The 20,614-nt window shown below is 40.3% G+C and overlaps 1 protein-coding gene and 1 long non-coding RNA gene across 3 annotated transcripts in view; one reads left to right on the top strand and one right to left on the bottom strand.

Moving 5' to 3' along the window:
* Positions 1–3,721: 3,721 nt before the first annotated feature.
* On the bottom strand, positions 3,722–9,017 carry LOC108501594. 2 transcript variants are annotated; one of them, XR_001876227.1, is made up of 4 exons: positions 8,441–9,017; positions 8,200–8,345; positions 7,357–7,485; positions 3,722–4,683 (listed from the first exon to the last, which is right to left on the bottom strand). It is a non-coding gene; the product is annotated as an uncharacterized LOC108501594 (long non-coding RNA). The 2 variants fall into 2 exon arrangements; XR_001876226.1 differs by having other exon boundaries at positions 8,200–9,017.
* Positions 9,018–10,897: 1,880 nt separating this feature from the next.
* Positions 10,898–20,614, top strand: part of OXCT1 (3-oxoacid CoA-transferase 1) — an 88,654-nt gene continuing 78,937 nt past the window's right edge. The window contains exons 1-3 of the mRNA XM_017823650.1: positions 10,898–11,026; positions 15,107–15,215; positions 16,569–16,659. Of these exons, the coding sequence (XP_017679139.1) occupies positions 10,955–11,026; positions 15,107–15,215; positions 16,569–16,659 (272 nt within the window). The 5' untranslated portion in view covers positions 10,898–10,954. The remainder of the gene's footprint in view (positions 11,027–15,106; positions 15,216–16,568; positions 16,660–20,614) is intronic.

The following is a 20,614-nucleotide window of genomic DNA, read 5'->3' as shown; positions in this document are numbered from 1 at the left end:
GCTGTAATTAAAAATACAGAGTCATCTAAAAAAAGCAGATTTGCGCAGCAATGACTGATACATTTTTATCATTATTAGCAGCTTCAAGAACTTCTAAGTTTTGCAGGTTGTGCAAATTTTCTTGAACTAGGGCACTTAAAATAGGTGATAATGAACTCATACAAATTCTTCGAGAAAGACAGGAATTTTAGTGGGTTCGAGTAGGTTCATGTTCATAGAATCACAGAATATTGCAGTTTGGAGGGGACCTGTAAGGATCAGGAAGTCCAAATCCTTAAAGCCCAACGTGAACTTCCCCTGATGCAGCTTCTTTCCATTTCCTCAGGTGCTGTCACTGGTCACCAGCGAGAGGAGATCAGCAGCTTTCCCTCGGCTGCCTCCTCCACATCCCGTGGGGAAGGTGTAGACTGCTGTGGGATCCCCCCTCAGCCTTCTGATTGTGGATGTTTTGTTCTCTAGGAAGAAAGCTGAAAGAAAGAGGTTTTACTTTCAGCAAATTAGCCCTCTGAGCAGAGGTTACTAAGCCTGATGATGATCACTTGATTACTTACTGCTTTCTTTGGTTGTGAACTGACTCTTAATGTTTAAAAAAAGAAAAAAAAGAGGAAGAAAAGGGTATGTGTGAAGGTGGAAGTAGTTAGTAATGGAAAAATTGAATGGAATTAGAGAGATGGAAAACTACATCAGACCTATTCAAACAGGACTCAAATGATGTCAGACGTTATCCCTTATCTGGCAGATTCCTAACAGTTTTAGAGTTTGTGGTCACATTTTGTATTTGAAATGAACAGAGGAGACATCATGGATATTAACACAGAAGTATTTGGCTAGTTTGAGTTTATAGAAAGTGAATCAAGTATAGCACGCTTCAAGTCCTGTAGAACCTGGGAGAAATGATAATACTGTATTTGGTACAGCATCTTAGAACAACGCTGAATTACTATAATTTCAAGGCACATATTTTGACTCTTGGGGATGGTCCTGTAGAGGGCTAAAAGTTGGACTCCATGATCCTTGTGGGTCCCTTCCAACTCAGCATATTCTGTGTTTCTGTGATTCTGTGAAATGTATGCCCTTAATAATGAGTGGTCCTCATAAATTATAATAGGTAATTTAAGTGTTGGACTGCAGTCTCTGAATTCTATACAGCAATTATAACTGAGACAGATGTGAGTTGACTTAGAAATTATGAGATAGGCATATTCATCTATACAATAGGTTTCACAAATGTATTCAATCTCTGGTAAAATACTTAAATCAGGAATATATTTCTAAAATATTAGGCAGTAATGGTGTATTTTTGTTAGCAAAGAAATGAGACTGACTTACCTTCTTTGTTTTTTTTTTTTATTTATGAAAATTGCAAACTTTGACAGTGAATAAAAGCATAACTGCCTAAATCGATAAATTCCATTTTATTGGTTCTTAGTGTGAATTCAGGATGGTGGACATTATGCTGATTTAGCTGTCTTAGGAATGAGACTGTTATGGTGCATCTCTAGTAACTAAAGAGCCATTTCACAAAAGTTAATGAAAAGTACCTGCTCTTTTTACTTACTTATATGTATTAATGAACATTTATTCATATTTGCCTCCTGTGGATTTGAGTTGCTCAAAGTAAGTTTGAAGTTTATTTCAGATCCATCTTGTTTCATTTTGATGAGTTTTAGTGAGCAAAGAGGTGAACTGAAGCAATGTGCCTTCTGTGGCTCTCCTGGTCAGAGCTACCTCAGCAACAACTGGATTGTTGCACTCAGTCTTAGCTGTCAGACTTGCACCATAAACTGTGTTAGCTGAGGAGTATGAGAAGTGTTGTTTATAAAACTACTGAATTTATTAAAATGTGTTACAGAATATTTGGTCCTCCACATATGTTTCATCACTATATTATTTGAAGTAAATATTCCTGCTCTTGAAAATAAGCAAAATAAATATTTGTATTTATGCACAGAAAATATGAAACAGAGGTCTTTATTTATTGTATGTGAGCTTCATTAGTTTATTGTATCTAATAATATCTGTAAGAATACTATGGTATCACCTTTCAAAATCCTCAAATTCAGAAACCCTCAATACTTTGGTATCACCTTTCAGTTCCTCAAATGCAAGAAAGGAAATGTAAGTTCTGTCTTGCTTTCACTGTGTGGCTTTGCAATTACCAGGGAAGGGGTGTAAAACTGGAATTTATTCAGAATAATGCTAAGAAAGGGCAGATAGTTACCAAAGATTTCCTTCCTATTTGTGGGATGAAGGACTATGAAATAATTTCCAGAATCCAGTGTCATGTTGAATAATGTCATGGTATTGTTCATATAATCATTGCTCATGAAATTATACAATACAGTATCAAATTCAGTCAGTCCTCTTAAAATGAAGCTGTGTGTTTAGCCTGAAATTTATCTAGTTCAGAGCATTTGTTACACTGTCAATGCCAAATGTGAAATCAGGGAATAAGGGTGATCTGTAATGGAATTTTATCATTGTGTCAATAGATGTGAAATAGATTTATTCTGCAGAAGCATGTTAGTGCCAACAGTTAGTGAAATTGCGGGTGTGTCGCATTTTTGTTTGCCTAGCCTTACATGACTTTGCTCTACCTGCTTTCTACTTTGTATATAGTTCAGGTGGTGCCCTGACAAAACATAAACCAGCTGCTTTCTTATAGCCTGCTATTGGGACAGTACCTGATTTGAGAAGCTTCTGAACATAAAAAGTGATTTGGCAGTTTGATTTCTGGTTGTTAGAGTGGCATGCACTGAACTTTGATGTTGGAATCGCTCTCTTCTACAGAGACCGGCCTAGAAGAGGGGAGCATTAGAGGCTGACAAATAGGAACTTCTTGCTGTTTGAGGGAAAGCTGAACTAGCTTCTTTTTAAAAAGAAATTGTAAAGTGTACAGTATTCTGTAAGGGAATGAAACAGTTTACTTGCAACAGGCAAGGAAATCTGTGTTTTTCTATTATATGGTTAATGAACAAAGAATGGTGTGTACTGTGGACACCTTCTTCCAGAAGAATGTGTGCCTACCACATGTTATTTGTAGGCTCCTGTCAGTGTTGTTCTGGTCTGGGAGAACTTGCTTACAGCAATCTCCATCTCAATCTCCAACTGTTACAGATACCTGTGCGTATAACTGAGGGTATTGTTTCACAGTCGGCTTCTAGCAAGTGCAGAAGTAATGTCCTTTGGTCAACAGACTCATGTCCTTAACTGCATGTTCCCATCTTTAATTGTATTAATTCTAGAGTCATGTGATGGGTTGGTGTATGAGGTCTGCTCGCTTATCTGACTGAATGCTGCCCTTTTTTCCCCCAGACCTAGTCTGCAGTTGAATCACCAAGCTGATCTGAATGGCTGTAAGATGAGACTGTAGCTTCCTTCTGAAACTGTAATATGTAGCATTCTGTGAGAGAACCTTTATTTGGCTTTTACTCAAGCTTTTTTGCCCCTCTAAGAGGTTTTATACAGTTAATTCCCTTGGATCATAGCAAAATTAAATCTACTAATTTGTGTATTGTATTAATCTATGTAGCAGTCAGCATTAAAGTTTTTCCATTTCTTCTAGGGTTTCTCTTTATAGGAAAAAAAAATAAAACAACAAAACCAAAACCAAACAAAAAACCCCAACAGACTAACATTCCTGAAAGGATCATGGAATGGATAAGAAGCAGTGTAACAACTAAGGTGTACAGAAGACAGGTGTCGTGCCTTAGTCTGGTAAACAGTTTCAGAAGAATACTAATTTAAATATCTGCTCTGCTGTCTTGCCCCTTCTTCCCTCTCTTTATGAAAAGGCGTTTTAAGTCGTGCTTATGTGATTGTATGCAGTGAAAATCCCTCACTCAGCACCCTTTGGGGTGAAAGACTCTACGGGAGACAGACTTTGTCCGGGCAGAACTCTCTTGTAACTTTATTACTCCGTTTATATACAGAATAAGGATCTGAGCTATCAAGCCAGGCCAGGTGTTATCTGCACACATTCTACACGGACACTTCTGTGGCTGTCTTCACCCACAAAGAACAATCATGATCCAAGTGGCTTTCCAGCTTTACCTTGCGATTCTTTTCACACACACACTTAGCTCTGGCTCGCTCAGGACCACAATATTTTTGCTTTCATATTTTTTTCTTCTTCTATCATCCAGGTGGCCGATGATGTCTTTAGCTGCTCCTACGTTTGTATCTTTCAGATGAACTTGACTGGGAAGCTCATCGCTGTTAAAAGCCTCCCCACCCCTTTTCTAGTACTACAGTTGAATGTTCAACCATGCAAATCCATGCACTGCTCTTGCTGGAGCAAGAAATCCATGTTTGTTGAACGTTAAGTGTGGAGTAGAATGTGAAATGTCTGTGGTGTTCTGGCTGGCTTGCTGGAAATCTGCTACCTGGGAGTGTGAGTGCCAAGAGTACCCTCTTGAGTCTATGTTCAACTAAACACCCATCTTTCAAAGTCATAAGAAAATAAATATAAACATACTGATTTTGAAGACCTAAGTTATCACAGGTAATTCTTCTGTTTTGATGCACAGCTGTTGAAGTGGCAAATTATGATAAGGTTTTACACTGTGAGGTAAATGGAAAATCCAAGATTGCTGACAAATTTTCTGATTCCTCTTGCAGATAACTTGCTAGCTGAGTGAAATTCTGGAAGTGCTTGCTTGAATTCTTTGCAATGTAAATGCACTACAAGCAAAAAGCATCATGTTTATCACTTGGATAAATGTTCTAGTCACGTGAATTACACATTTTAAAATTATGTGGTAATCTGAGACCCTTTTTGCCATTCCCGTAGTAATTAGTTTCAACCAAGTTTTTCTGGTTACCATTGGTACCTAATGTTCTCCATGCCACAAGTGCTACAGAAGTAGCAACTCATTGGAGCCTGTGAGTCTTAAGTGAGGACAGGCATTGGTGCTGAGAAGACAAATATTAAAGACCTCGAAGCCATTTTTGTTTGAGAGTTCAGCAGAATACCACAGGGTGTCACCAATACGCTCAGTATAGTCCAGCTTTTAACCATGACATTTCATGGAAGTGATGTCAATATGAAATGATTGTGTTTACTAAAACTCTGCAAACCCCAAAAACTGGAATATAGAATTCTTCAGTGAACAGCTGGGGTATGGCTTCAAACTGACTCCTGAAAGAAACCATCAGGATCTTTGGCAAGATGTTTTGAACTGGTGAGATTGTCAGCAAGAGGCCTAAGAGCTCTGTGACAAGCAACAGTGTGCTTGTAAATGGAGGGAATCTGCTGCTTAGGCTTATCTCTGTTGCAGGCTTCCGAGCTCCTTGTGAGTGTGTATCTGTAGAACCAGGTTTAAAATCCAACTTTACCAAAACCAGGGAAGAGCGGAGGAAAAATAGGATGCTCTAAGACAATGGATTCTGAAGGCCTTTTAAAAAGATGGAAGAGTGAATGGTAGGCATTCATTTTAAATCACTTTCTAAAAGAAATTTTTAAAAGTTTCAGATTTTGCCATATATCCTGTGTGAAAGTTGTTACCTTCCCTACAAATTCTGTTCATGTGATTGTGAGTGAGAAATGAAATGTCACAGTAAAGGCCTATCTGCTTTTACATGTGTAAGTTTTGGACCGTTGAGAATATTAACCAAGCCGTTGATGAGCTGCCCACTGTAAGGGGGAAGCCGTTCTGACAGCTGTTCCTCCTGCAGTTGGATGTACTAGAAGAATTAGGCAAAACAATTGGCACCCAGAACAGTTGGAGAATGGATTGGGACTTGATTTTGTCAGTGCATGCAGGGCATTGCCTCCCTTGTTAGGAAATAATAAAGTAATTACAAGGGCTTAGATTGCATGCATGAGTTTGTGTGCTAGACTCTTGTAGACAAGAAGCAGTCCTTTCCAATTAAGCTCCACACCCACAGAACAGATGGCAAAGTCCACGTTTAAAAGGAGGAAAACCAGAGTTACAGGCAAAACTTGCTGCCAGGCAATTTATATGCTTGGGCCTGTAGTCTTGCTGTGCAGAACCAGCGAGGTGCGGAGTGAGGTGTGCATGAGATCTGTTTACTCTGTACAACCACTGCAAAACAAGGTTTGCATAATCATCTTAGGGCTCTGTTAGTTGTTTGTTTTTTTTTTTAATACACTGTGTATCAAACACAAGGAATAAAATTTCTTCACTCATATTTTTACAAAGTCCACCTAGGTTCTGTTGGTACCTAGGTACCTTCTATTGCTGTTGAGGTTTGTTTGAAAGAACCCTGTGGAGCTTATTAATGTAACATTGCACTGCAGAATCCGGAAAAGCCTGTTACAGTAGTGCTACCAAACATGAACTGACTTGCAGTGTGACAGCTGCTCAGGATTCCTGTTTACAGTTTATTGTTTCTGTAGCCACTTTTGCTGTGTTTACTCTTACAGCGCTATTGGTGTGTAGCATAAAATAAACCCATTCTTTCAGCTTGTTCAGAGGGTGTGGGGGGAAAGACTTTCCTGTTCTGTTGCATTCTTGCAGAATAAAAATTGTGGCAAAAGTAAGGAATGAGAAATTAGTAGGGTTTTCTGAATAGGAATTTAAGCCATCCTCCACAATTATCAATACACAAACATATGGAACTTATGCAGCTGATGTCTGCAAGTATCTGCTGAATAGGCATTTTGGTTTTTCCTCACTCCTGCTGTAAAAGAATGATAAGTCACTTATCCTTTCTCCAGAACTAGTAGACATACTGACTGTCACCTTAGCTTGTTTAGACAATGTTATGGCAGTTACCAAATGAGCAATATATGAACATGAATGGAAGTGCCAAGGATCATACTGAGTAACAGACTTTGTGGTTCTATTTAAATTAAAATGACACCTTAATTTTAAGTGCTGAATAATTAGATCTTGTAAGTACTGTGGTTTTGAATGAGGTTGCAGTGTTTGCACTGGTCAGAAAGCTTGAAGTTTTGTCATTTTTTTAAGACAACCAAAGTGAAGTAACTACTTAACCGTGGATTTAAATGCTGATATTTCAGGGGCTATTTCTCAGTGCTGTCAAGGTTAATTAGCTGTGGTAACATTAATTCTCAAATTTTGCCCAAGTATATAATGTTCGGTGGCTTTTAAGAAGTTCTGCATAGTTGTTTATCTTAGCTCATAATAATGAAATAATAGTCTGACAAGATATAGAAGTTTCTGTATCCTTTATATGAGAGCAGGACATTCTACCTAAAATATGAGACAGCTGTACCTAAAATTCTACCTAAAATTGCCGAAGATCGTTTTTCACAGCATGGACCTCCTCATCCAAGTAGTGGGGGTTTTTTATTATTATTTTCTTAATTAGATGACCTCCTGTATTCTATTAGGATATTAATTGTAACAAAAATATTTCATGACTTACTGTTATTTGCTCAAGAGGTCCTTCAGGGATAAAGAAGTAGTTCTTGCCAAAGGATTGTTGATTCTTCCTTATTATGTAGCTTCCTGATCGTTTTATAGTTTTGTGTTCTTCTTTATCTTCAGCTTAGGACTATGAACGAAAAATTGGCAAAGAGATTCCTCAACAACTCCACATGTTTCTTTCAAAAACCTTGGCTGTGTGGTTCTTTCATTTGCTTTACATTTGCATCTAGACAATAGCTTTTTAGGGCTTGGGGTTTCTAATTGTTTTTTGTTTGTTTTCCAATTTATTTTTCTTTGGTATTTATATTTAGTTATGTTTGAACTTTCATTTGCCAAATCTCTGCTGATTTTTAACACGTGTAATTTTCATTAGACTTGCAAATATTCATTTTTCTTTGTAAAGACCTTCCTTTCACTGAATTCTTATTAATGAGTATTTAAGTTCACATGGTTTGCTCAGTCATGTAAGCATTGGTCACACAGGTGGCAGCCCTCTTCTCTTAGTTAATTATACATCCTGTAAGTGCTATGAGTTGATCTTAAAATTGTCGAATGTATTGCACAGGGGCTTGTAATTATTGTCATGTTCTCATCATATTTATAATTATGTAATGCCTTTAGGTCAGTATCACTCTGTTCTCATAGGAATATGAGAATGCTATGAAATAATTTTTCAATTTTCTTTGACTTTCCATCTCATATTAAAGGAATCAGGTTTATTGCACTTTATGAAAGATGAGTTGCAAGTGTTTTTAAATGACTAATATAAAAATACTTTAATATTTTGAGTAATAATCAAAAGTACTAAACACCAACCTCTTGTTTCAGAACTGGGACTTACTAACATGTTGAAGGTAAGTTTAGGTGTTCTCTGTGTGTTCTAGTTGCTGCATAGTTAAATGAGCTTTCCCTTCTCCTTCTCACTGTGGCTCTATATGCAGTTTTCATGCCTCACTAACTGAATTTTCTTGCCAAGTTCCAATGGATCTGAAAGAAAGGTAAATTACTAAATTTTCATTAGCTAAAATCTGGATCAAGTATATGCAAATTAAAAAAAAATGTCTAGAAACGAAGTTTTTCACCTCAGATTTCGAGTTGTTCCTCCTGTGCAGGTAAATGAAACTTGCAAACTCTCTGCTAACTCTTTGATGGCTTCTTGGGGAAATACTGTTTCACTGTATTGGAGTTCTGACTTTGACATCTTGTGCTTGATGGCAGTATAAGTAAACTGGTGTTATACAGTGTGTATATAATGATTAACCTGTGGTAGCTGTAGAATGCCTACCTGCTGACTTGTTTTGGGCACCAAGGGCTCAAAACTCTCCTCATTTGTAAATGCTGTTAAATTCAGAAAGTGTTTTGACTCACATTTACTGCTCTTATGTGATTTACTTCACTGAACAAAATATTAAAAACATTCTTGATCACTTTAGAGACTTGTTTCACATTGGCCACTTAGTTGTAGTTCTTGTTGTGTGAGGAGCTTTAAGACATCTTAAAAAAAAAAGATAAATTAGATGATCTACTGTCCTTTATAAACTCCAAAATAAATTATTTTATCTACTCTTTCAGTCATGCTTGGAGCTTTTCTAAGCCAAAATAAGATGCTTGCAGTCCAAAATATGTGGACTTTTCAGTTTTTTAAAAAAATAATTTTAGTCTTACATAATCTGTAGCAGATGATAAGGAAAAGTTAGTTTAGAAACTGTAATTTATGTAAGTAGAATAACCAGCTCTGCGTAATAGATGTTCCAAGTAGGTATTCATACTCATGCACATATACAGTTAGCCCCTTTCCTTCAGTCTGCAAGGAGGAATGCTGTTGGAATCCCAAATAGTGCAAATTCCATGCAAAATAAAATGCTAGCTGGGTATGTAACAAGTACTCAACACTGAACACTTTGATAAGTTTGAGAATGCACAGTATTGGTTTAAAGGAAGATAATTTATTTAACTGAAAAGAATAAACTTACTTTATTGAACTGAAGAAAATAAACTTAGTTTAGACAAGTTTTTCTATGCTTAGGGAAATTTTGTCATGAAAGGAAACATGACTTAAGGAATTTACATGTGTATATGAAATTTAGGAGGAACCAAGGTTCAGAAATCCAGCCCTGCGAAACTTTTCTGCTAATGCTTAGCCCTGGAAGAATACAAGGTGTGCTGTTATTTTGTTTTTAATTCATTAAGCCTCTATAATTTGTAGCTTTTGACACCTGGAACTGGCCCAGACTTAACTGACTAGCTAAATATGATGAATAACTAGAAAAAACTAACCAACTGAAAACCTTCACAACAGTCAAGGCATCACCACCACACTTCATTGGCATCTGCAAGGTTTGTCTGTTATGTGAAATATAACTACAGGTCCCACCTTTTAAAATGGATAGGAGAGTGGCATGCCACAGGCCATGAACCAGCACCTGCAAGGCTGGACCAATGCTCTGGATAAAATGGACGGGGTGTGTAGCACATTCTTAAACCTTGGTTTCCTTGTAAGTTATCCTGCTGCATGTTGATTACTGCAATGGCAAAGTACAGAGAGGCTGGCAGCTGCAATGGAAACAGCCTGGAAACAAGACGAGGAGCAGCATGACCTGCCAGAAGGGTGACTTGTCATGCGCATGAGAACTTAATTTCCTGCATCTGAACAGCTTCTCGCATTTTCCTGTGAATCCTTCTGTTCTATTGGGCATTGTTGGGGCATGCACTGGTTATGTGGGGTATTTTTAGAGAGCATAAATAATGGCAGAGTCATGCTTTGAATTTTCCTCCTAGAAGCAGCAGAAGGGCCAGGAGTTCACCTCACGTGGCTGCTGCTTAAACGAGCAGACATCTATTCTAGTAATATTTTCCCACCCAAACATAGCATCCAAGTGCCCTGTGGAAACCATGTGCTTACTGGAGCCTGGCTCACCCCGAGGGCTGTGCACTGGAAACGTAAAACATTCAAAGCCTCTGTCCTTTCCTTTATTCTTGTGGTGTTAGTCCTCAGCCAGAAAGTGATAGGGCAGAAATTTAAGCCACCTTAACTTCCAGGGAGACAGCTGCGGTGGTGCATCTGAGCTGTCCATTTGTGGAAAGCGTGGAGAGGAAAACAGGAAAAAGGAAAGGAAAACAGGAAAACCTGTTGTTTATTGAAGTGATTGTAACAGTGATGTAACACTGATTGCTTTCCCACCCGTGTGGGCTCTGATGGTTTTTATGAACAAAACCGCTGTCTGATGGGCCGGCGGTGTCAGTGGCAGCTACCGGAGTAGGGGCTGCTCCTCCCCGTGGGAGAGCGCCAGCGACGGGCACCCTGGGCTCGGCAGCGGCGGGAGGCTGGACAGCTCTCCCGGCTGCCGGACGGAGCCGGGCCGGGGGGCTCCAGCAGCCGCCATCCCCGGGCCCCCTCAGCCGCCGGCCCCGCCTCGGCCGCACCGACGTCAGTGCGCGTCAGGGCCGAGCCCCTCGCACTCCCCCGCCCGCGGGATCCGCCGTCCCGCCGCCGCCGCTCCCCTCGCCCTCTTCGCCCTTCGCCGAGCACCCGCACCCGCCGCCCCGGCCCGGCCACCGCCCCTCGCTCCGCTCCCCGACAGCCGCGCAGCGCGAAGATGGCGGCGTTCAAATTCCTGCTGCAGCCCCTGGGCCGCCGCATCCTCCTGCCGGCCGCGCGCAGGGCCGAGGTAAGGGCGGGGGGCGGCGGAGGAGGCGCCTCAGACCCCTCAGACCCTTCAGACCCCTCCGCCTGCCCCTGCCCGCCGCTGACCTCGGCGGGGAACCCGCCCGCAGCCGCCCATGCCGGGACTACCGTGTCCCACGGGGGTGGCTGGAGCCCGGGGCGGGGGCGGCCGCCCCGCAGCCGCGGGGGAGGCTCTTCCCGCCCCTCGGGGCCGCGACGGGCTTTGTTCGTGAAGGGTCTGTGCCGAGGGAGCTGCGTGGGCGGCGGGCGGGAAGAGGGAGCGCAGAGCGCGGCCCCGCGGCAGGGCCGGCCCCGACTGTGGGTGGCGATGCGGTGACCTTGGGAGAGTGTCACGGAGGTTTGGCTTGCAGGGTTTTTTGGGGGTTTTTTTTGGTTTGTTTTTTGTTTGTTTGTTTGGTTGGTTGGTTGGTTTGGTTTGGTTTGGTTTGGTTTTTTTTTTAATTTTTTTTTTTTACGTACTTTTAAAATTTATTTCCCCAGCATTTCAGAAGGCAGCACAGTTACAGCGTGTTACTGTGTGTTTCCACGTTGCCCTCACCGTCCCCGGGGGTGGCAGCAGGTGTGTGCACCTCGCTGGCAGCCCCGCCATCTCCTACTGCCTTCCTGCCAAACCTCATGGCTCTAATGGTTTCCAGCCCACATAGCCAAGTTATTTTCTTTTTTTCTTCAGAAAGAAAGAAAAGAAGTCTCTTTGTGACTTTTCTTATTTTACTTAGGTGAAACAGATCACCTTCTCATGCCCATGTTTACTTCTCCTGATGATAAATCTTAGCACATAGCGCTTCCAGGTTTTATTTTGCTAAGTCACACTTTTGCTTTTCCATAAAATTTACTTCAGTTCAATTGGTTATTCCAAGAACTCATCCATCCCTGTGTTACTTTCTTAAAACTGGGCTGCCAGAAGTGCTGCCAGATCCTGAGATCTGGCTTGCTGCTCCAGTGTGCAGGACAGCATGGGTGATCCCTTGTCACCTCAGCTCCCTGAAAGCCCACCTTTCAAACAGCAAGGGGGTGGGAAAGAGACTGAAAGGAACATATTTAGTATAGAAGGGCAGATACTCTTATAAGAGATGTACAACCTGTGAATGCATGCTTGTGTAATACATGCTGCTCTGTTCACCACTGTAGCATGCAGACGGGAAGATTAAAGAAAAGGTGCCACGTGGCCTCTTTAAAATATTTTCCTATGAGTAGGTACAAGGACACAGCAGAGCTCTGGCCTCCTTTCAGCCCTGGCCGTCGAGCCTGCTTGCAGCCCAGTTGTACTGCAGCTCGCAAGGCTGCCAGCACTTAATACTTCTTTTATCAATTGCACACCAAATGGGACCAGGAGAGATGCTTTTTTCAGCCTATTGTCATTATGAAAAAATGTTTCTAAGAGAATCGTAAATTATAGGATAGTTTGGGTTGGAAGGACACTTAAGTCCTCTAGTCCAAGCCTCCTGCAATCAGCCAGGACATCTTCAACTAGATCAGGTTGTTCAGGGTCCTGTCCAGTCTAACCTTGGATGTTTCCAGGGATGGGGCATCCACAGCTTCTCTGGGCAATTTGTTCCAATGTCTCATCACTCTCATAGTAAAAAAATTTCTTCCTTACATCTGGTCTGAATATACCGTCCTCTGGTTTAAAACCATTATGCCTTGTTCTATTGCTGCAGGCCCCACTAACAGGTTTGTCCCCATCTTTCTTGTAAGCCTTCTTCAAGTATTGAAGGCGCTCTGGAGCCTTCTCTTCTCCAAACTGCATAACTGCAACTCTTTCAACCTGTGCTCACAGAGGAGAAGTGCTCCAGCCCTCTAATCGTGGTTCCGCTCTGAACATGCTCCAACAGGTTCACTTCTTTCCTGTGCTGGAGACCCTAGAGCTGGATGCAGTGTGCAAGGTGGGGTCTCACCAGAGTGCAGCAGAGGGATAGAATCCCCTCCCTTGACCTACTTGCCACGCTGCTTTGGATGCAGCTCAGAACACATTTGGCTTTCTGGGCTGTGAGTGCACATGGCTGGATCATGTCCAGCCTCTCATCCACCAGCACCGCCAAGTCCTTCTCACCAGGGCTTTTCTCCCCATCTGTACTCATGCTTGTTGGGATTGCCCCGACCCACTTGCGGCACGCTGTACTTGGCCTTGTGGAACCTCATAAGATGCCCATGAGCCAGTTCAGTGAGCTTGTACAGGTCCTTCTGGATGGCATCCTGTCCCTTGAGGTGTCAAGTGCAACACTTGGCTTGGTGTCACCAAGTTTGCAGATTTGCTGAGGGTGCATTCAATCCCTGTTCATCATTGATATTAAACAGTCTTGGTCCCAGTACAGACCCCTGAGGGATACCGTGCGTCACCAGTATCCATCAGGACTCTGAGCCATTGACCACTACCCTCTGGATGTGACCATCCAACCAATTCCTTGTCCATCAAACAGTCCATGCAATCAAATCTGTCTCTTTCCAAATTAGAAGGATGTTGTGGGGGACCATGTCAAAGGCTTTACAGAAGTGCAGATAAAACCGTAGCCCTTCCTCCATCCATTATGAAGTCACTCCATCATAGGAGGGCACTGGGTTAGTCAGGCAGGACTTGACCCTGCTGAAGCCACGTGGTCTGTCCCACGTGCTGAAGCCACGTGGTCTGTCCCTGTCCTCCATGTGCCTCAGCACAGCTTCCTGGAGGATGTGTTCCATGGTCCTCCCAGACACAGAGGGGAGACTGACAGGTCAGTAGTTTCCAGGGTCCTGCTTTCTACCCTTTTAAAAGATGGGTAGAATGTTTCCTTTTGGACAAATCTTGAGGGATTTTACCTGACTCTGACTTTTCAAATATCATGGATCAGTGAAGAAGTGGTCGTAGTATGATTTGGCATGTGGAAGGCTCTTGTAGTCTTTCTCACCTGACACTATTTCTCATGACCCACATACTGATTTTTGATTGAACCCATCAAAGCAGAGGAATGTCAATGTTTCCACTGGGAAGGCTGTAAGCTTCCATTCAGAAAGTCTTTTTAATATTTAGTATAAATTCTTGCAGCTTTACTTTTAGAAAGAGGACAGTTTGTGTAATCTTGAAACTGAGCCAAAAATTGTTGTCCTAGTTGTAACTGTATCTTAAGGCAACTCTGCAGGGAAGAATTTGGCTATTGTCTTTAAAACATTGGTAGATTACCTTGTTTATTTATTAATTTTTGTCCCTCTTTCACAATCTAAAAATTTTCACTTCTCCTGTCAAATAAAGAAGTGGAAACACTAGTCGATAGTACTTTAGCTTCCAGATTTTCTCAATTTATTGAGACTGTATCAATGTAGTGACTTAAATTACAATTTTTTTCTGGTGCCTAAACAAGTACTTGGTTAGTATTAGTGCATGATATTAGTGGGAAATACTTAAAGGGAAAAAAAGGTGACTGTAACCTAAGAACATTATAGATGAGTTATTATGACTTGTCTGTAATGACTTTGCATTTTGAAGTGTCTGTTTGGGGGTAGGACTTACATTGATTTCCTCTTGCCCTCCATATGTCACACATTTTTTGGAGTCTCCCTGATTCTGGGCTGTTCTTCAACAACACAAAGGGAGCCTTAGACTCTGTTAGGAAGCGTTAAGACTACGTCAGGAAGATGGGGAAAGTTCACTCTGTTGAAGGGTGTCCCTGCCTACTATACTGCCAGTACAATGCTGTTCTTCATACTGTTCCTTGGCTTCCACTCAAATTTTGTGGTGATGGTGCGTCTCTGCTTCAGCAATTTCTGTTTATGTTTAGTGTCTGGATATCTTTGAAGCTCCACATGGCAGTATATAGGTTTGAGAAGTCTGTGGATTGCTGTAATTTGTGCTGAGGAATTCCATTTGTAAATCTGTTTGCAGTAAGTCACAATTTGTCAGCAATTCAGGATGGAATTCTTTTGTTTTGGAGACCTGTGGCCTTCTTTCCCCCACGTCCCCATGTTAAGTATTTACAGTAGCAATATGTTTTTTCACATATTTTCCCTTTCATGTAACCAGAGGCATGGTTTTCATTATAAAGCTACTGTATAATGCTTTTTGTTCATTCGCTTGTTTCTTTTATTGTTTCAGATTTGTGGATGCTATTTTTCTACCAGCTCTCATCGGAACACCAAATTTTATACTGATCCTGTTGAAGCTGTAAAAGATATACCCAATGGGGCAACTATACTTGTTGGTGGTAAATATTTAAGTTCCTTAAGGATGCAGTCACGTTCTGTTAATGAGATACTTTTTATTCATTTACCATGTTTCTTTTAATATTAACTAATTTGAGAATTCGTGGAATTGCATGTTTTTTTAAACAAGTGGTTTCCTACTCTGCCCGTGAGGGGCATATTCTTTCAGTGAGAAAATCCAGGTTGTGCCTTAGGGGAGGGAAAAAGCCTCAGAAACATCATTACTTTTCTTTCCCACTAAAAAAATATTGGACTCTACTTGTCCTAGTTTGAATCCAGAAAATCAACGTGGGCTCTTTCAAGATAGCATAGTTATTTCATGATTTGGTTTGATTATTTTTATGGTAACATTCTCTATATCCTGTATCTACCTCTTCTCTTGGTCTCTGCGACCTTGAACAAATTGTGTAATCTGCTTTTGCTGTTAGGAAGTGAAGATATATATACTTATAATACTTATCTGTGTTACACTTAATCGTTATGTATGGCATTTCCAGAAGAGTCAAGAAGTTGTATCATACTGACTTTCACTGTGACTTGAGCCTTTGAATATTCTAGATGCCCCCACAATTTCATACTGTTCCATCTGTGTGAAGAAAAGTGATTTCTGTATTTTGAAGGTTGTTTTGATATTGAAGAGGTAATGAATGTAACATTGTAAAACATGAGAAACCTCACTGGAGATGTATAATGAGGCAAAATTCCTCGTGGGAAAATTTTTTTTTGTTTGGTTGGTTGTTGTTTGAAGAAAAGATCTGAGGCCATGATGGGTTGGACTTGATGATCTCAGAGGTCTTTTCCAACCTGACTCTGCGATTTTGTGAAATGGTAGTACCTGTAGTGTGACATGGTATTTCACTTTGGGCATACTGGGTTCTTGCGTAACAAGTGGGAGTGTGAGGCACCTGTGCCTGAGTGGAGATTTGGGTTACTGTGCTTCCAGTTACACATCTTCCCAAGGGTGTTCAGATTCCCAGATTTTTATCACCTAATTATAGGCTAAGCTGTATGGGATGCGCAGCAGAGATCTGAAGGTTGGGTGGGTAGAAAGAGAAGGAGAAATAATGAGTACAGGGGTTCGGATGTCACGAGAGCCAAGGCCCTGGAGCCCTTCCCCAAAGGCCATTTGTGTGTGAGCAGATCCCCTGATGGCTAAAGGGCTTTCATGCAAACTGGGAAGAAGTCTGACCAGGAGATTATAGTACTAGGGTGCAAATCTTTCCAGAAGTGTTGATTTATTTAGTCAGCTAAGGAGCTTGTTTTACTCAGAAAAGATTTTTAATTCCCAGGCTTCTAAATAATCTGTGTTCTTTCAAACAGGTATTACATATTCAGTTTTCTTGTATTTTGTGTAGGTTTTGGATTGTGTGGGATTCCTGAAAACCTCATTGGGGGTTTACTGAAGACTGGAGTAAAGGGAATAACTGCAGTCAGTAACAATGCAGGGTAGGTATTCATGTGTCTGTGGTTTAATAGGTACAGAGTAAATATTCCACTCACAGGAAAATGCAGATATATATGAAAAACCTTTTATTTTGACCATCATAATTTTCATATTAACCACACAGCTTGGTTTGAAAGTGTTATTTTTTGAATGAGCCCAGAGAGTACAGTATGTATGTATACTCAGCCTTGTCAGGGAAGAGCTGTCACTGTTGTAGAGAGTTGCAATTATGTACATTTATATATATTCAACTAGTTGACTGTAACTAAAAATTCTGATTTAGATGCTTTAAATGTACTGTCAGTGATTTTATGTTTGTGCATGTGCATTTCCAAATGATGATATACTTTTAAACTCAATTCAGTGCTTTCTGACCTTCCTACTGTATTTTTGTTACTTTAAAAAACCCCAAACAGCACAAAAAACAGTGGAGAACATCTGTAATAAAAGAATGTAGAGGCTCTTTAATAAGTCTTGAAATTTTTGATTGATTTTTTAAAATATTTGCATATTAGTGGGTTTGACAGTGAGAATAGTTCTTCCACATATAATTTCTCAGCTTCTCATTTGGCCTAATTTTTACAGCAGCTGTTCATTGCAGTAGACTCCACAATACCTAATGATCTTCATATAGAAAAATATTTACAGCCACTTCTGTTGAATGCCTTAAGCAAATAGAAATGAAATTAAATAAAAATATTGATATGCAAAATATGAATTGCACATTCATTGGATAAGAGATTATTTGTTTTGGTATTTGGTACATACACAGTAAAACTTAAGCTCCTTAGGATCTTGTGGGAAGCAATTTTTGCTGGAAGAAGGAGAGGGAAAGACAGTTTTGAGTGGAAAGGTCAATCACTAGGGATCATTAACTTTCTTCATCGTCTTATTTTTGGATGACACACATATATGTCCATAGAGAGATTGCATAGATGTTTCCGAGAGGGAGGTGAAAGTTTGACTGTGAGGAAAAGTGGAAAGAGGAGCATTGTGGAACAGAATGGAGAAGATGTTTTGCATTGTTTTCTGCATATAGTTTGTGATGTTATAGGTTAGAATTAATTTTCGTTGAAATAATGTTAACTTTCCTGAAAACTTTTTGAACTTTGAGGCTGAAGTGATTTCTGTAAAGCTTTTGGTTGCTGGCAGGAAAGCAAAATTTAATTCCTTCTTTCCTGGAAACCAGTTTTCCATTAACATTTATGGAAGTCTGGGGAGTTCCTCACAGAACAGTGTAACAATTTGAAAATGCTCAAGGACATCTAGAGTTTTCAAAAAGGCTAGTTTGTAAAAATACAAAATTGCTCTCAAGTTGAACAGTATAATTTATTTCGAAATTTAATTAATAATAAAATACTTGTTTCATCTGTTGTTTTTATTTATTGAATTATTCTTATATGGAACTTAGCCTACTACAGTTTGGTACGATTTGGGAACCAGGTGAAAACCCAGGTGTTGTCAGTAATAGAGTCAGAATTCTCATTGCAGCAATTGATACCATTTCTAATCTTCTAATTAGCATGTCAAAAAGCGTGCTTTTCTAATACTGTGCATCTTCTGATACCATGTCCAGAAGTATAGTGGTATGATCAAGTATTGCAATACTAATAAATGTCTTTACAACTGAAGTAGCGCAGCAGTCATATTCCCTGCAACAGTAGTATTCAAAAGGTTAATTGTTCCTCTAATATGGAGATGTCAGGCACTTTATGGGATGAGTAATTGGCCACTTTCAAGATGCCACATGATTCAGTGTATTTGCTTTGGTGACATTGTGCTGCCGTTGATGCCCTGCTGTGTTTCAGCTTCCTGACTGCAGCTGTTTTCTTCTAGCAAACAGGAGGTAATTGGTTGTGGCTAGGTTTTCTCATCCTGCAGTGGGGTTAGCAGGCAGCTTGTTATTGGAGCAGGGAAGGAGCCAAGTACATAGACTGACAACCTATTCTGGAGAGCAGTGCAGCTACATGGATTAAGTCACATGCCTGTGAACCACGGAATGTGTCAGAGAGCTATCTGTTTATAACTAAAATAGCAGCAGTGGAGTCAGCGATTCGCTTACATCTAGGGAAAAGCAGTAATTAGGAAGTCCTGAAGTGTTCTTGCCAGCTCTCTTTCAGCTGGAAAGAAGGTTCAGCTTGGCAGTCTCTGGAAACAACTTTAAGGGAGTAGGATGTTCACAAGTTCACATCCTACTTACTGTTCTGTGCTGCAGTGTAATGGGGAGGAGATTCCTCCTGCAAGAATTTGTTCTAGTCATATAATTGCTGGCAGGTGAAGTCCTTGTTTTGGCTTTTTTATTGGGGCCCTGGTTAGAAACATCATACTGCTAAACTTACTGTCTGCTGCTGTGCATTGCAGTAGTGCTCACACTGTGTGCTAGCACCTTTAAGAGCAGTTACTGTTTTGCCAAGCCAAACAAGGCAAAGTGTTTGAAAGGGAAGCAGTACAAATATCCAGTACCTCTGCTATTTACACAACTTGCAGGGGAAACTGAAGCTTGTGAAGCAGGGTGATAGCTAAAGATAACCTTGATAGGTGGATGTGCTTCTAAAATACAGCCTCTCATATCTTGCCTTATAACTTGTTTTGCTCATATAGTTCATATTTTAAATAGTTCCTTTACACTGTGTTTTTTAAGTCCTTTAAATTTAGAGTATTTTGTCTTAGTAAGCTACCAAAATCCATTTTATTAAAGTTTTGCTGCATTTTTGTTTAAATTTATTCCATTCTACATATGTCAGTAGGTCCTTGTTTTAAGCATTGATTCAGTAAATTCCCAGCATAATTGTGATTGGTATACAGTACGTTCTTGCATGTGGCTGTTTTTCCATCTGCTTGTAACTTCGTGGTATCTTGTTGCATTCTGATTTCAAGTTACTTGGAGCTTGGGACTTGGAGGTTTTGGGTCAGCCTATGCTAAGCCTAATGCCTAATGCAGGCTATCAGACCTGTTGTTTCAGGATCTGTGTTGCAACAAAAGATGTGTTCTTGTCAGCATAGCCAAATATTTAAAATGAAAGTTTAAATAGTCGAATGAAATTATTGTTTTTAGTTAATTGCGCTTAATGGAATGGATAACTAATTTTGGGTATAATCATATTCTGACATCAACACTTCCACTCTGTCTCTACCACCTTAGTAAGCTGAATTTGTGCTGGATATAACCGAAGCCCACTGTCTGTGGTAGCTGCAGACGTGGTCTGACTGTTCTGTCAGAATTGGGCTTTGCTTTTGAGAGTTAAATATGCATACTTTTTGAATGCGATAGTGTTGAACAGAAGGTTTTCACTTACAGTAAAAATAGAGAAGTCACAGTTAATGTCTTAATTACTAATCACCCAAGTGATCATCTAAAAGGAGATTGACAGCATGCAGTCAGATTATCACTGGTTCAGACAGTGTTCTTAAAAGGCATTACCAGCTTTTTGAACCTTTGGTCTCTCTACTCTTTTTGAAGGTCTTTTGAAGTTACAGTATTATACATTAAGAAGGAGAAGTATAGCTTTGACATAAACATTTGAACTGTTGGTCATGATGCCTGAATGGAGTTACTTAGTTCTGTTGAGCATAATACTCTTGCTTTCCTAATGGGCTGGGCTATTTGTGGTTCCCAAATCTCTATAAGGCACTATTCTATGGGATCAGATGCATTGGTAAACTTATGCACCCCATATTCTAAAGCACAGAAGGCAGTTTTATATTCTTAGCAATTAAATGTTTTGAATTCAAGACAGGTTTGATAAAGGCTTTGTATTTTAAAGTTTAAGGTTTTCTCATTTTTCAGTCATTGTTTGGAATTGTATATTTCTGTTAAAACCAAAATGTGTCTGCCATCTTTGCCACACACTCCCTGTTTTTTCTTACATGTAGCTCCTGTGGCTTAATTCCATCATTATTGCTACTAAAATTATCTGTCTGTCTGTCTGTCTATCTGTTTGTCTATCTATCTATCTA

This window comes from Lepidothrix coronata, unplaced genomic scaffold (assembly GCF_001604755.1).
Source record: "Lepidothrix coronata isolate B3197 unplaced genomic scaffold, Lepidothrix_coronata-1.0 Scaffold104, whole genome shotgun sequence".
In the NCBI taxonomy this organism is placed as follows: Eukaryota; Metazoa; Chordata; class Aves; order Passeriformes; family Pipridae; genus Lepidothrix; species Lepidothrix coronata.
Note: the sequence above shows the minus strand (reverse complement) of the source record. Positions and strands in the feature narration are given on the sequence as shown.